Source organism: Diabrotica undecimpunctata, chromosome 5, assembly GCF_040954645.1.
Source record: "Diabrotica undecimpunctata isolate CICGRU chromosome 5, icDiaUnde3, whole genome shotgun sequence".
Taxonomy (NCBI): Eukaryota; Metazoa; Arthropoda; class Insecta; order Coleoptera; family Chrysomelidae; genus Diabrotica; species Diabrotica undecimpunctata.
Genome location: NC_092807.1, coordinates 134,025,643 through 134,041,416, shown reverse-complemented (window position 1 = coordinate 134,041,416; position 15,774 = coordinate 134,025,643). Strand labels below are relative to the sequence as shown.

Genomic DNA, 15,774 nt, shown 5'->3' with positions numbered 1-15,774 from the left:
AACACTCAAAAATTTACTGTGTTACCCATTACTACTGCAAAGTGCTGAATACGATTCTGATTAGAATTACTCGTATATCGGCAATCTACTAGCGACACGTGCCTGAGAGTTTTGACAAGACTGATCTGAATAAGCCAAACGTTCCGTTCTTCACGTGAAATAAAGTATAGTAATTGTCTTTTTTTTTTAGTATTTTTCCGAAGAAGTAAAAACTTCAGTTTTCATAATTATTCCACACATTTTTATGCTAAATCAAAATCAGTCATCAGCATTTCTGTATCTGTTGTAGTTTTGGCTACACTAATCCCCGGACGGATAAAGAAACTGCATAAAACTAAAGATCTAAATCGAACTTTTTTATTTTTATTTAAATCCACTTATTGTTGCTGTTTACTCAACGCGTTAAAGTTGAATGTTATTTTTTTTTGGTCAAAATAAAACAACAATTTTGATAAATAGGTTTCTAAACATTTTAATAGAAAACATAAAATAATTTAAAAACAACGTAAATTGCACTAGATTAAAGATGTTATTCAAACAAATTTTTAATGTGCAGAAAAACAATTATAAAAAAATATGGAAGAATGTGTCTGGTAACACATTGATTGTAACATCAATTTATATAACTATTTTACTTTTTTCACTTCTTGTTTACTTTCTGTTCCTTTTTTCTTTTCTCCTGCTTTTTTCTCTTCTGGGGAATCCTCATATCTAAAAAGAAGTAAGTATAATGTTACATATAGTTTGTTTGTATTAATTAATAATATAAAATTTTAAAATACATAAACATAAATATCAATTATATGTTACAATTAAATAATAATAAAGTTACTTTATTCAATTTTACAAATATTTAAATTAAAAAAAAAAACAAAAAAAATATGTAATGAGGCTTCGATCTAGTCTACTGTACTATCTTTTCCCTCAATTCCTAAAAAAAAAACGAGTCGAAGATCTTGGGAAACATGCTGAGAATAATCTAAAAAGTGATTTTGGAAAAAACAGAATTGTCCCACTTCACAAAGAAAAAGTTCTGCATAGATTTTACAAACCAAAGCGTACGCGATATTGTAATGAACGTCCTTCAAAAAAATAGAGGGATAAATTATACATAAAATATGAGTCACCAGTGTCTTATATTGATAAGTTATATGATAAAGAATTTCCTTCTGTTAAGTCTATTTTTCAATCCTACCGGGTATCTTACTTTATTCAGTGTTCAAAACAGCTAAAATACGTGAAAGGTATGTCATACGACTATGAAGGTGGCTTTGTAAATGTATTTATAATTATTATTGTTACAGGATATTAAACCCACGGTCCGATTTTTACTGTAGAAACTACTGTACAAAATTTTGTGTAAAAAAGTAGACACTGTAGAAAATACTACTAACAATAGAAAAGAATGTGACTGAAACCTAAAACTAACAGCACGCTCTTAAATAATCCTAAACAATATACAGCAATTTCTGGAAAAATATTGGAACTGTCGTCAAGAATCAATGCTGCCAAAAGAAACCAACAATTTTATCGTTCACAACTTTGGATACTCTTCAAAGTTCAGCCGTTAGACCTACTCTTGAAGCATATTGCACCAGTCCTGTGGGCAGTCTACTCTGTGAAACTAGAGAGTCCCCTTAAACCTAAGAAGAAAATACTTAACTCTATCGTATATCTCGAATATAAAATCTAAACCAAAAAATCCAGCTCTCCATCATGCTGTTGCTAACAGATTCCAGGAGGTCTATCAAAAGAAAAAAAAAAGAAAGAAATAGGGGTTCTGTACCTTTTTATGAACGAGCTAATAGATACTTATAAGATTTTAATTTTGAACTACTTCCCATTTATCCTACCTGTGAAATAAATTTATGTTTTCCTTGGGTTGTTCCCTCTCCGCTTTGTAACCTTAAACTTACAGCATATAACAAAAATAACGTGATACCCAATTTTTTTAAAACTCACTTTCTCCATATTCTCACCCAGTACAAAAATTACCATCTTATATACACGGACGCATCTAAGACCATAAATGAAATAGGAGCATGCTTTGTGATATCACATGAACACTCTGTCTATAAATTATTTTTACAGCAGAACTACTTGCCATAATTAAGGCCTTAACCTTTATTCTAAAAAAAACTTCCCAAATCTCTTATATCTGATTCACTTAGTTGTTTAAGATCACTTTCTCAGATTTATCCCTCTCATCCAACATTACAGCAGATTAAGTATAAAAATTCTAGTATATAGTCTATAATTCTAGTACAAAAACGTTTCTTTCAGAAGAAGAGCAATATTGCGAAACTTATTTCAAAAATACATTCAAGCAATCAGCGGACAATAAATTCATTGTATCGATTCTAACAGACCTAGGTGCTTTACAAAGATATTTTTCACAAGAGAGTAGGCTCTTAAAAAATCCCGAGCTAAAACGCTATTATGATATGTTTATGCAAGAGTACTTACAATCGGGACATATGAGTGCGATTGATGAAGAAGGAGAGCAACAATTAGCTTACTATAATATGCCTCATCATGCAGTTGTTCGCGAAACAAGTAAAACTACACGTGTTCGAGTAGTATTTGATGCTTCAATGAAATCGGAATCCGGACTGTCTCTTAATGAGGTACAATGTGTGGGACCGACCTTGCAAGATAATCTTTTTTAAATATTTCTCCGGTTTAGAAAGTATCAATTTGTTATGACTGCAGATATATCAAAGATGTATGGAATAATTCACGTAGCTCCCGAACAACGTAAACTACAAAGAATATTTTGGAGATAAAACGCAGCCGATGACTTAAAATGTTATCAGCTGAACATGAAATAAGTAATCTTAAGGCGAGTGAATCAATAAAAAGGTCTTTCTATATGGATGATTATCTAGAAGGAGCAGATATTGAGCATGAATTACTGGCTTTACAATCACAAGTGACATCCACTAGCGAGTGCAGGATTTCAACTCAGAAAATGGCACAAAATGTAACAAACGACGATTATTGACAAAATTCCAAGTAGATACGAGCTTAGAATCAAGCATCTTAAATATAAACAATGGAGACACGAACAAGACATTAGGGATATTATGGGACTCTAAATCTGATTCCATAAAATATTCCTTGCCAGTATTTAAAACTTACCATGCTATCACGAAACGCGTTATATTGTCGTCTATTTCGCAGATTTTTGACTCTCTAGGTCTACTCGGTCCTATTGTAATAGTTTTGAAATTATGAATGCAATCACTATGACAAGGGCGGTTCGATTGGGATGAGAATCTTCCCGAAGTAAGGTTTATTCAGATAATGGAAAAACATATGTAGGTACAAAAAAAGGAATTACAAGGTCTTAATAACTTCCTTAAAAATCAAGCGATATCGGAAGAATTCAATAGTTACTTCACCGAGCAAGGAATATATTGGCATTTCATACCTTCCAGAGCGCCAAATTTCGGAGGAATCTGGAAAGCCGGGGTTAAGAGTTCTAAATTTCATTTTAAGAGGGTTGTGGGAGAAACACATTTAAATCTAAAAGAATTTCACACAGTATTGGTTCAGGTCGAATCAATTCTTCATTCAAGTCCAACTTTAGTATCGCTGCCACACAGAGATGTCAGTCAAATACCAGAAAATCGTCTCAAGCTATTACAAAAAATTCTCCAGCATTTTTGGAGAAGATGGAAGACAGAATATCTTGCTGAACTACAAATCAAAAGCAAGTGGTAACAACATTCCGAGAGAACCATCAAACCAGGGGATATTGTCCTAGTGATAGATGAACAGACTCCAACCCTAAGTTGGCCAATGGCTAAGGTCGAACAAGTTCCTCCAGGAACTGATGAAGTAGTGCGAGTGGTAACAGTCCGCATAAACAATAAAATGTTTAAACGACCCGTATCAAAACTTTGTATATAACAGACTGAAGCACAGGACATAGTTGAAAGTGTTAACCACGTTTCAAGGCGGGCAGTATGTTACGGAGAATTAAACATGAATGCAGTTGCGGTTAGAGTGGGTGCAGTTGTCCACACCCTTGGTTGAACAATGACAGCAGAGCGCAGAAAGAAGAAGATCAAGATGGATATAGACTTTATTTGAGAGTAGAAGTACAATATAATTTTTGTAATCAGTTGTTTGTAAGTTTTTTTTTTTTTCAGTAAAAATAAAGTAGAAACTAGTGTATCAATTTTAAGAAAGCGAGTTTTATCCAAACAAGCGACTTTACTCCAAAAGTAACATTTTACATTCCTTCTATTTATTTCATAACGCCAAATTTTACAATATAATCATTTCGTATGCTTTAAATGGTGACACAAGAGTAAAAAACCATGGACTCAACTGTATAATTTATTTGTAGGCTCTAGTTTAAAAATATAACCATTTGTTTACTTACTTAAACATAGCAGTCAAATCTCCTTTAATTAAAGCTAATCCAAGAGGAGTTCCTATACATGCTGGAACTAAGTACAGTAGAGCTGGTTGTGCGTGTTTGAATACATGCATAACTAACATTGTCGCTGTCAGTCCAAGAAAATATGCAATAACGGAGGCATTAAAATAAGTCCTAGTTTGGCGTTTCAAACTGTTATCAAATCTCAATAATAAAGCTATAAATATACCGGGAATGATAATATCTCCTAAACCTAACATGGCAAAATTGTTGGCCGCAAATCCGTTTTGTAGGAGATCTTGTGGAAATACAACTGAAATAGAAGAAAATATTTTAGAATATTCAAAATATTTAACTTTTAGGCAATGTCTTTTACCTAAAAGTGTCATCATTTGACATATGACATAAAGTGTCATCACAAAAGCTCAGTTTAACTTTAATTTTTGCTCGTTCTTTTCATGTTTGAACCGTTTCTCTATATTTTTCTTTTTCACCATATATAAATTGTATTTTAGCTGCTGGATACAACTTTTGACGTCCATTAGATTTGTGAAATGTCATCTGTCGATTAGTATATAACTGATTTGGTTTGCGATTCTTCCATATGGTAATATCCACGTTGGTTTACGGTTGTTCTTGTGATTTAAACGTATTAACACTAATTAATACGTGTTTTTATCTACTAGATTCCCACTATTAATTAATCTTAATACATTTTCATCTACCAAAATATCCCTAGTAGTATGTCTCTTCTCCAATCTGGGCGGTCATATCCCCAATAAGTGTTACTAACTCTTTTTTTCGCAGCTACTATATGTAGCTCTTTCGAAGTCTTCATAAAATTCGTCAGAACGTCATAGCACATAATATGTTATTCTCAGTAGACGCATGGATGTTGTTTAGAAAAAAATTGAAAAAAAAAAAAATCTTTTTACTCCGAGAATGCATAACCGATCATTTACAGTTTTACAGCCAAAAGTATGATTTTCAAGCTTTTTCAATCTAGGAAAGGAATTGCGAATTCGTACCGGTGCGGGCTGCAGCTGTATTATACCTTATTTGGTAATGTATGCCTAAGCAAGAGCACTAATCGACCATTTTTGAGCTCTTCGTGCCAGGTATATGCATTTTCTCTACTTTATCTTCTTTCTTCTTCTAGATCACTCTTGGTTGTGTGATTTCGTCCAATTTGTAATTGAGTTCCATTCGTTTGTTTTTAATTTTTTCTCTACAGTTTAGAATACTCATATTTTTAGTATTATCTCTAACCTGGCCTTCCTATCTGTACAGAGCAGAAAAATCGCCTAATCACTTGAATTACATTCTATAAATCGCTTATGCTAGATTATAATTTATGTAGTATATATTTACTTTACTTACGTTTAATTGGAGCCTCAAAGCTCTTAGCGACAGTAACCATAACATCTGTACCAAAAACCCAAAATATATCATAGACAAACAGTCCTCCGAGTAGAATACAACCAGTGGCAACATTATTGAGATGCAGCAGTTCAACGCCATGAATTGCAAACGCCAGTCCAAACAAATTATTAGCCACCCAATGCTTCTGGACCAAGTACCAGGCCCCTACTAATGAACATGCTATCAATGCTACAATGTCGTATGTAGAAAACCTATAGTCTATTAAGTACTCTGTATTGTCACCCTCTCCTTGTGTAAACATTATATGAAATGGAATGTTTGGTATTGCTGCTGGCACTAATTTGCTTACCACAGGGCTAAAATTTAAAAATATATTAAAATTCTAAATTTTTACCAATTTTGATATATAATATACTGGTGTTGTATTACTTTTTTTCTCTACAGTAAAATGCTGAGGCGAGCGTCATGGAACTAGCGCCACAAGATGGCGTCGTCATTGGTAGCGTCATAGAATAGCGGTTCTTGACATCGATTCACTACTATCGATCAATTCGTTTCTAGTCATCATATATTAAGTCTAAGCAGGTTTAAATTAAAAACTGCATGAAAAATAACTAACAAAATATGGACATTAAATGAGAAGTAAAAAATTAAAAGGATATCTGTCAGTAAAAGATTCGATTCGTAACGATTGTCAAAACTTAATACAAGTCATGAATGTCATCCGATTAATAACAATATTGCATCATCTGTTTCATCATCATACTGAACCCTTTTTCTCCTATTTAATAGTCAAAATTAAATAGTTAGATACATATATCTCTCTTTCGCTCTGGTGCCGGCTCGTCTATTGCAGTATTGGGTGCCAATAATGGGAGATGGGTGATTAACTAGATCAGTGCACCTTCTTTTTCTTCTAATGGCGCTACAACCCTTTGTGAGTCTTCGCCTGCTTAACAATGTTCTTCCATTCTACCCTGTCGGATACTTTCCTTCGCCACTGCCTGATGTTCATGGTTTTAAAATTCCTCTCTATGTCGTCTGTCCATCTTTTACGGGGCCTTCCTCTTGTTCTGTTTCCTTGGGGCTTCCATCTCTGGACTACTTTTACAGCTCGATTATCTGGCATTGTTTCTAGGTGACCAAGCCAGTTTAGTCTTTGTGACTTTACAAATCTAACAATATCTGCGCTCTGTATTAGTTCATCCAGCTCGTGGTTCATTTTAATTCTAGATATGGAAAAGTGGAGGCATATTTGTAGGTATGGTTATCTACCTTCAGAATCTCATGTTGATTCGATTTTGTGCACCTCATATATTTTGTTTTGCTTTCATTTATATATAGACCAAACGTAGCAGCTTCTCGTTTCAGTTCTATAACTTTTTCGCTTAATACCCTTTTGTTGCGGCTTATTATGGCAACATCATCCGCATATGCGCATATTTGCATTGATCTTGTATTAATACAGCCGTTTATATCCAGTTTTCTAACAACAGCTTCTAATGTAGATTCAAAAGTGTTGCTGATAAGGCATCACCTTGTCTCAGTGCACGATCAGTGCACCATAAATACATTATATCGATTGTATACTACAACTTGAAGTGCAATAGCATGAAAATATAAATTTTTAGTTATCTAAAAGGGGTTGCACGTTTGATCAGTTTCCGAGTCAAATCATAAAAAAACATCAATGTGAACTGTGGATGGTAGCTATAAAGTCTAATTTATATAGAAAGAAACTTTTATGTAATGATTACTATAAATTAAATTCCACATATCGTTACAACGTATTGACTAGTTTTATAAAAAGTTTCTATAAAACAATATCACTATTACAATAATATATAAATATAATTAATATATTTGCAACAGTAAATCTGCATTTACAATTGTACAAAAATTGAGGTTAGAATTAGGATCTCAAAAAATTATTATTGAAATACAGTATAACCTGCCACATCCGGATCAATGTGGCGACGGACCGATATGATCAGTCGGTTTTCAGATATGAAAAAATCCGGATATCAAGACTTTTTAAAAATATGTAGCTGTAAACGGCCTGAAATTTTACAATACCTCGTTTATAGCGTTTTAGGCATTTAGTATCAGGACTAAAATACAATACATACATACATTACATAGATAAGAAAGGTAAAATAAACACCTGGACATTATAGAGTTTTCAAGCTGTATTTCTGTTCTTATAAACAAAAATTAAACGTTTATATTTTTAGTACATACATACTATAATATGCTCCATACTAAAGACAAAAGGTTACACAACTTACACATTAGTTTTGAAAAAATTGGTTATTTTCTGCTGCTTTCCACGCTGTACACGTTTTTTTGAAGCCATGTCTCTCATCCTTTTTAAGAGCATCACGTCACTTGCACAAGTATCTTGACTTTCAACATAGCATAGCAGAGCTTCGAACGACTTGAATACTTCGGAGTGGCTCATTACGACCGTATTTTTGTCAGTGATTTCATCACCTTCATCGTCTGAGTTTATATCATCATGCTGGCACACAATGTTCAATATATCGCCGTCTGATAATTCGTTCTGTTCGTCTGTACTCAACAACTAGTTAATATCGTCTTCCTTCATTTTTTCACATCCCGGCAGGTTCTTTATCAGTTCAGCGATCTCTTCTTCGTTGAAAGTTTTATTGGTACCTTCCTCTGGTTTTTCTCCCGTCCACTCATCAGATGTTTTGTGGTCTAACAGCTTTCTCCATTGCCATTGTAGTTGGTTTTATGTCATCCCATGCTTGTGCCACCCACATCACCACATCCAACATGTCCACTTATTTTAGTCTCTCTCTGTTTCTTCTTCATCCATTCCAGCAATTAATGCCGTCAGTAACTTTCGTCGATAGACACGTTTTATAGATTCTATAACACCTTGGTTCATAGGCTGACAGAGGGATGTCACAACATTTTTCTTCCTTTTCTCGGCCATATTACCACAAAATGATGGACAAACAACGATCACAATGTCAAGTAGGTACGAATCTTGAAAATTTCACGCCAAAAAACTTTCACTGCTCAAGAACAAACAAAGAATGAGAGAAAACACAGACTCACAGTCAGAGAAAGTCAAAACGGTAGAGAGAGTCATTCAAGGTCACATACCACGCTAGAAATACATCCATTCGTAGAGAACTACATAGGATAGGCGCGGAGCCGTTCATATCTACGAAAAATTTGTTCCGCGAACTGCCCGGATATGGGGAGGTCCGGATGTGGCAGGTTAGACTGTAATTACTTAAAATCGTTTTTGGCATAGGTAAACTCTGTAAGTATATAAATTGGTATAATAAATATAAAATATATATTTTGTTATTATATTATTGTTCAAAAAATATACATAAGCTAGTAAAATGATTATATAAATTCAACTTATGTGTTTGTAAAAATATACAAAATTTGAACTGTAAACAAATCTATTTGTAATACATAAAAAATACGATAAGGTTATTTATATATAAATAATTATTATACAGACAATATTTACAATTACAAATTTTTGATTTTACTACTGCAGATTTATAAATGTTTTTAATTGTGTAAATCTTATGGTGATGATATAATAACCTACAGAGGGTGATATCTGTTCAGCTGCACAGAGCGAATAGGAGGTGACCTAAATGCTAGAACGGGAAAACATGCCTCTTCCACAAGAAATGCCAACAAACCGAGAAAATCACTTAATTAACAATATGTTACAAAAAATAATGAAGACTCAGCCCAGACCTTATTCCATTCGACTACAAATTGTGGTCAGTTTTAGGGTGCGTTCATAACGGAGACCATGGCACCGTCTCCTCGCCTAGAGCGTAGCACTGACGGCGAACGCTCGCATTTAAAGTAATGCATTTATTTTACCGAAAATCGATTAAATGATACCATCCCATGGCCCGAGCGAAGGTCGGCGCCTCGTTATGAACGCACGCTTAGAGAGCATGGTCTTCGCAAGACGTCACTATAATGTGGTGAATGGTCTAACAGACTTCGGTGTTGTATTCAGCCAATGGTGCCGTTTCCTGGGTAACCTCCACTCTGTCCATAAAGGGGGTACAACATGTGGCCGATTTTGTTTTTGAGCGACAGTTTGGAGATTGCCATGTGACCGTATGTTTTTGTGGGGGAAACATGTGCTTGATAGGACCATTCCTAACGATGCTGCGAGATCAATCAGGCGTAGGCCATTTCGTATACTGTGAAGGACAGAAAACGATATTATTTGATCGTTTTTAGGGCCGTTTCATATATATATCAAAGTAGATGGCCCTTTTGTACACAAACCACTTGAGTGGGAAACAACTAGTATTTAATTTTGTATTAAGTCCGGGTGTCTGATAAAAGCAAGGGAGGTTTTCAACAACCTTCAAAATTACGGCATTACTTGGAGAACGTTTATTAAACCGTTGTGTGAATTGATCACACACGTATTGCAGACTTGCACTATTACGTCGGCCGATTCCGTATGAGCGAAAATATTGCTCTACAAGAAACACTTTCTTCCCTGTACTTAACACCATTTTTAACAATTAGGCGTTAATAATTAATTGTTTAAGGATCACTGTATTTATTATCTTAAAATTTTGGGTAAGCATTTAATTTTGTAAAAATTGAAAAAAAAATTACTATCAATCGAGATTATAAACAAAATTAATACGACAGTTGTGGGCGCAATAACAATTTACATTTTTCAAATAATCTCTTTTGAAAACGATTTCCGAAGTGGAAATCGAAACGTCAAACAACAATTATACAATATAATTTTCATTCCAATAAATTGTGGCTTAATCCCTTATATACTCCATTCCACGAATATACGACTGTTTTAAATTCGCTTTAAGGTATCGATTTAAATGGTCCAATGTGCTGAATTGTACAAAAGTAAATTCTCCCCAATTTTAAAATACTGTTATGACAAATATAAACCTTAGATTTAAATATGAAGTTATGATATAAATATAGAGTTAATAGTTTATAGAACAGTAATTCAGATTTTGAAGTATATAATTACTATCATTAAGTTTAGTATTGTAAACAATTTGGTTTTTGAACTGAGTTATTTAAACGAAGTGTAACAATACTTAAGTGATCAAATAGTGTAATTTATTTAGTCGAATATTCAATTAGTATTAAAAAAAAAAACCAAAAAAACTTACTTATTCTCTTATTCTCCTAATCTCCTAAAACTATCATCAACGATCAGATTCACAGCCATAATCAGTCGGCGATATATGAAACTGTATATAAATTTTCGTTACTTTTTAATACCTGTAACGACTTGTTACTTTAGCTATCAATAGCCGGTATATTATACCCGTTACTTTCGGAACTTTTAAGAGTACATCCCCTCAAAGCAAACAAATTTTTAAAACTAATAAAGTGAAATATTAAATCCTTTTTCTGGTTTCTGAACCATCGTTCTGCCAATTTCTTTTCATTTATATTAAAAATAGTATATTTCTTTTTATTACAGTTGTAGTACCTAATAAAGTAATAAAAGAGTGTAATATCAAAGAAACCCGGCACGCCTCTTTGGTGTTTACATTTCAGGGAAAGATTACCCAAATGTCTGTCATTATATTTATTTATAGTAGCGTTTGTGTAAAAATTTTTGTTATTTTAGGATTAAATTTCACAATAAATTGTGCGTCTATCTGAACATCTATTAACTGAAATAATTTTAGTTTAGATGTCATACTAGTAGATCCTTTTTATTGGAATAATGATTAGACCAATTTACCTTCATACTTCTACTTGCACAGTAAAATATTCGTTGTCGAAGTAATCCAAAACAGTCGTATATTCGTGGAATACTCTATAAACATGAGGGATTACAATAAACATTGTAATTTGTTGCACTTTTTATATTATTGCCAAGTTTATAAAAATAACTTCCATGTTAATTAACTTGAGAATCAACAAAAGGAGCTTGTATGTATCAAATATAGATAAAGGTGGAAAAATTTGAACAATATGATCTCTTCTTTCAATTTGTATAAACAAATTGTGAACCAATTTTAGTTTAGCAGATCTCAAATTAACGGTTTTAAAGTCTTTGAAAAGCAAACAAATTTGAAACATCCCCATCACCAAGTAACTCAGAGTTAGCCTCAAAGAGATTTGTATGCATTTTTTTGTCAATTAAATCATTGTTTTAACATTATTTCGCTTCATGAAAAGTAGAAGAAGTTAATTCACATTGACATCTATAAATCTAGACATCTTTGAAAGAAAAGTACTGAGACGAATACTAGGCCCCATAAATGAGAACAACAGGTAGCAACTCAGTACCAGTGAACCACCTTTATCTCAGTATGTCCGCATAGAGCATCTTCAATGGGCAGGCCATGTATTTAGGATGGAAGAAAACGGGCTTCCACAAACAATGTTGAATGCAAGAATGCAGGGGTCGGGAGAATGATGTGGATAAGGACGCTAGAAGTCTCATTGGCAGTCAATCGTGGATGAGAATGGTTACTGACTATAACTGATGGATATGTTTGACGAGAGAGGATAGTGTTCGAATTGGGCTGAATAGGAATGGTAGGATGGATGGACATCTTTAAATCAATTGAACTTTTCATGTGACAATCTGTTACTAATTACAAAGAGTTCTTTTCTAATTCTACTGGATTATTAAGTGTAGAGAAATATTTGCACTTTACAATTTTATACAAAATGTCTTACAGTTGTCAAGAAAATCGTAGATAAATATATACAGAAAAATACAAGATGCAAATTTAATTTAGAAATTTAACAATTTAACAAAAGATGTTTCTTGAATATAGAATCATAGAATGTAGAGGCCACAAAGCAGTCGAAAAGCAATATAGACTGTCTAAACCTAAAGAAGTATCTGTCAAGGCAAGTCAAAAGCTAAATAGGCTTCTGGCCTAGAAGCCAAAATATAAAATATTTAGTTACAATGTCAAAATTGTATTTAATTCATACATAAAGAGTTTAATTCATACGTACATAAAGAGAGTAATTTAACATCTATGACCTATTCTAAATTGCTGATTTGGGGACTGAAATATTATATATTTTTTTAATCAAGGTGTGTGCAATAAAAATATTACAATACAAAGATTACAATTTAGAGAAAATTATTTTTGATTATTTAACAGAATAGGTCACCATAATTTTCTTATCTATCTATATTAATCAAGTGAATAAATAGAATTATAATAGTTTAATATTGTCTTGATATAAGAGTGTTTTAAGTAGATAATCATTTATACAATAATTCAATTAGTTTCTAAGAAAACTGTAAATAATGTGGTTTATTGTTAATTATGACTGGATGAGAAATTAATAGAGATTCTATTATATATATATATATATATATATATATATATATATATATATATATATATATATATATATATATATATATATATATATATATATATATATTATTATGATGTTATGATCCGAAAAAGTAGAAAAATGAAAAAAACAAAGAAAAGGAAGAATAATACAAAACAGCAAAAAATCATGGTGAAAACCACCTACTTGTTTCTCAACAGTTTGAATAAACAAAATATAAGCAATTAACGGTTTGGTATTGATATATTGTGCCTCGTATCAATTTTAAAAACTGGGAAATTTGTAAAAAGCTAATTATTGAAGTCCATTGTTATTTTGTTTATAGAACACAAAATTTGGAAAGTTGAAAGCCAATTTTGAGAATTAGTGAATTTTGTTGGATCTTGCAGTACTGCTTCCTTACAAGGAGTTGACTAAATAACCGCAGAAGTCATTTGACAAGAGAGAAAAGTCAAACATGAAAAACTGTACTGTGAAAAAATGTACACTGACACCTATCAATGACATCATAATAATCACAGCTGGCAAAGAAAATGCCACAGAGATCCTAAATAAAAATGACTACAACATCAAAACAAACACACCTTGAAGACCTGTGCTATAAACCAACCCAACCTGGAGGCTACACAATCTGTCCCAAAAAATGTACAGGTAATGAGTCAATATCTCTGGTTATGGCCAGTCAGACAACCAAGCAGGCCAGGCAGATGAATCATATTCACTTCACTGTGAAAGATCTTGTGGTAGATGATTTAGACCCTGGCTAGAAAACAAAAAGTTTCACATAGTAGTTTAAAACTCTAATGGATCTGCTATTTAGATGAGACTATGCTGGTTTATTGGATCAATTGGATCTTGAATATACATTAGGCACCATTTTAAAAGAGAAAACCAAATATTTTGAAAAATAATTGGCTTGTGATGAAATCAACTTGAAGCTAGGTAATTATATTTCTGTTGTTTTTTGTTCATAATTTCTACATGTGTTCTTTCATAAAACCTCTGAAATAAAAGTCATGTGGCCAAGAAAACATCCAACAACTTTCAATCCAACATCCAGAAAAATACTCCAGAACTGTGATATTGTAATTTTAAGATTAAAATAAATGTCAGATTAAGTTAGGAAACATTGAGTAGTAGGAGTTTTACCCCCCTTCTAATTTAAAAAACTGGATGATATCTTTATTTCCATGTCTTATCTATTTCTTTTATGAAAAACTGGAAAATCTGTTGATTACCAAATGTTTTCAATATGAAGATCTCTTCTATCAAAATACAAAAAAGTTACTAAGTATATAGGTACTCTGTTCACTAAACCCACTTCTAGAGGTCTAGTAAATTTAGTAATTAATTGTTTGCTAAGTTGATCAAGTTTTGACTTCAACTGAAAGTGGCTAGAAGTTACTATACCACTAAGCACACAACATAGTCATAGCCAATACAATTGTAACTTCTTAAAGTCAAAAATTATTGGAAAGGTACAAAAACTATTGGAATCCAAGATTGGATAAAACTAATACAAAGAGTGTTCCAAATTGGGAGAACTCAGCACAAAACTGAATAAAAATGAAAAGATATTCAAATTTACTAAATCTGTTAATACATAAAACATTAAGTAACATGATCAATCAATATCACCTGAATATATTTTAATTTATTGTTACATTACCTTAATAAATGAGTCAGAGCTAAGACACCCAAGAAAAAGAAATATCCTGTTAACAAAAGATTTATATATTCCTTTGAAAATAATTTAAATACTATGTAGAGTCCAAAAAGGGAACATGAAGCTACAATTGGAAATATTGCTGCATCTCTTTTGGTCATTTTTTCTACTTTCTGAAAATAAATATAAAATTAATGTACATATTAATCTGCAAAATTATCATTTGCTTTATAGTATATGAATATTTCAATTAAAAATACTACTGAATTGCAACATTTTGAGTATAACTGCTGCCTACAAAGATTCCATAAGTGCATCCATACAAACATGATTTTACTCAATTAGAAACAGAGAAGAATAAATTTAAAAGAAAATTAGGTTTCATGTAACAGAATAAGGGATTACAATTATTAGTCACCATTCAGGAAAATTTGTTACAAAAGTGGATTAAATACAAAAAATAAAGCATAAAAATACTATAACAATATAAAAACATAAGATACAATTTAAGTACAGAAGAGATGTTTATAAGGCAGAGACAATCAACAAAAGGATAGATAATGAAAATAGTTGAAAGTATGGACCAGTGATAGCTTTAAACAATTCTTGACAATAGTACCTAGTAAATAAATTGGTTAATATTAAAGTTTTTGTTTGAATGCACCAATCTGGTAACAACCACATATCAAAAATATTACATTCCAGTTATATTAAACAAAATCTGGTAGTTACTTACATTATCCTTATGGTAGGACACAGATCTAAAAGAACCAAAAAATATTGGAAGTAAAGCCATTACAACTAAACTAATATATGCAACGGCTGTTCCTTCTGGTGTACTAGGAGTCTTTTGAGTAGCGTTTTTGGCATTTTCTGTTAAATTTTCGGAAGCTTGAGCAACAATTATGTTAAGGAGATTGGCCATGTTTTCAAATGAACACGACCAGACACGACAAATGTTTAGAAATAAAAGGTAAACGTC

At 32.3% G+C, this 15,774-nt stretch overlaps 1 protein-coding gene across 1 annotated transcript; it reads right to left on the bottom strand.

Moving 5' to 3' along the window:
- Nucleotides 1–446: 446 nt before the first annotated feature.
- LOC140441811 (minor histocompatibility antigen H13) lies at nucleotides 447–15,773 on the bottom strand. Its single transcript, XM_072532740.1, has 5 exons — nucleotides 15,529–15,773; nucleotides 14,796–14,965; nucleotides 5,771–6,129; nucleotides 4,394–4,703; nucleotides 447–711 (listed from the first exon to the last, which is right to left on the bottom strand). The coding sequence occupies exons 1-5, from the start codon at nucleotides 15,715–15,717 to the stop codon at nucleotides 627–629; spliced, it is 1,113 nt and encodes a 370-aa protein (XP_072388841.1). The 5' UTR covers nucleotides 15,718–15,773; the 3' UTR covers nucleotides 447–626.
- Between the last annotated feature and the right edge of the window lies 1 nt (nucleotide 15,774).

Bases quoted from the DNA above. Each gene is read 5' to 3' on its own strand.
- LOC140441811 (XM_072532740.1), bottom strand. From the start codon at position 15,717: ATGGCCAATCTCCTTAACATAATTGTTGCTCAAGCTTCCGAAAATTTA. The intron at 4,704-5,770 runs GTAAGTAAAGTA...CTTCTATTTCAG, and splicing joins CTTTGAGGCTCCAATTAAAC to TTGTATTTCCACAAGATCTC. The intron at 712-4,393 runs GTAAGTAAACAA...ACTTCTTTTTAG, and splicing joins GATTTGACTGCTATGTTTAA to ATATGAGGATTCCCCAGAAG.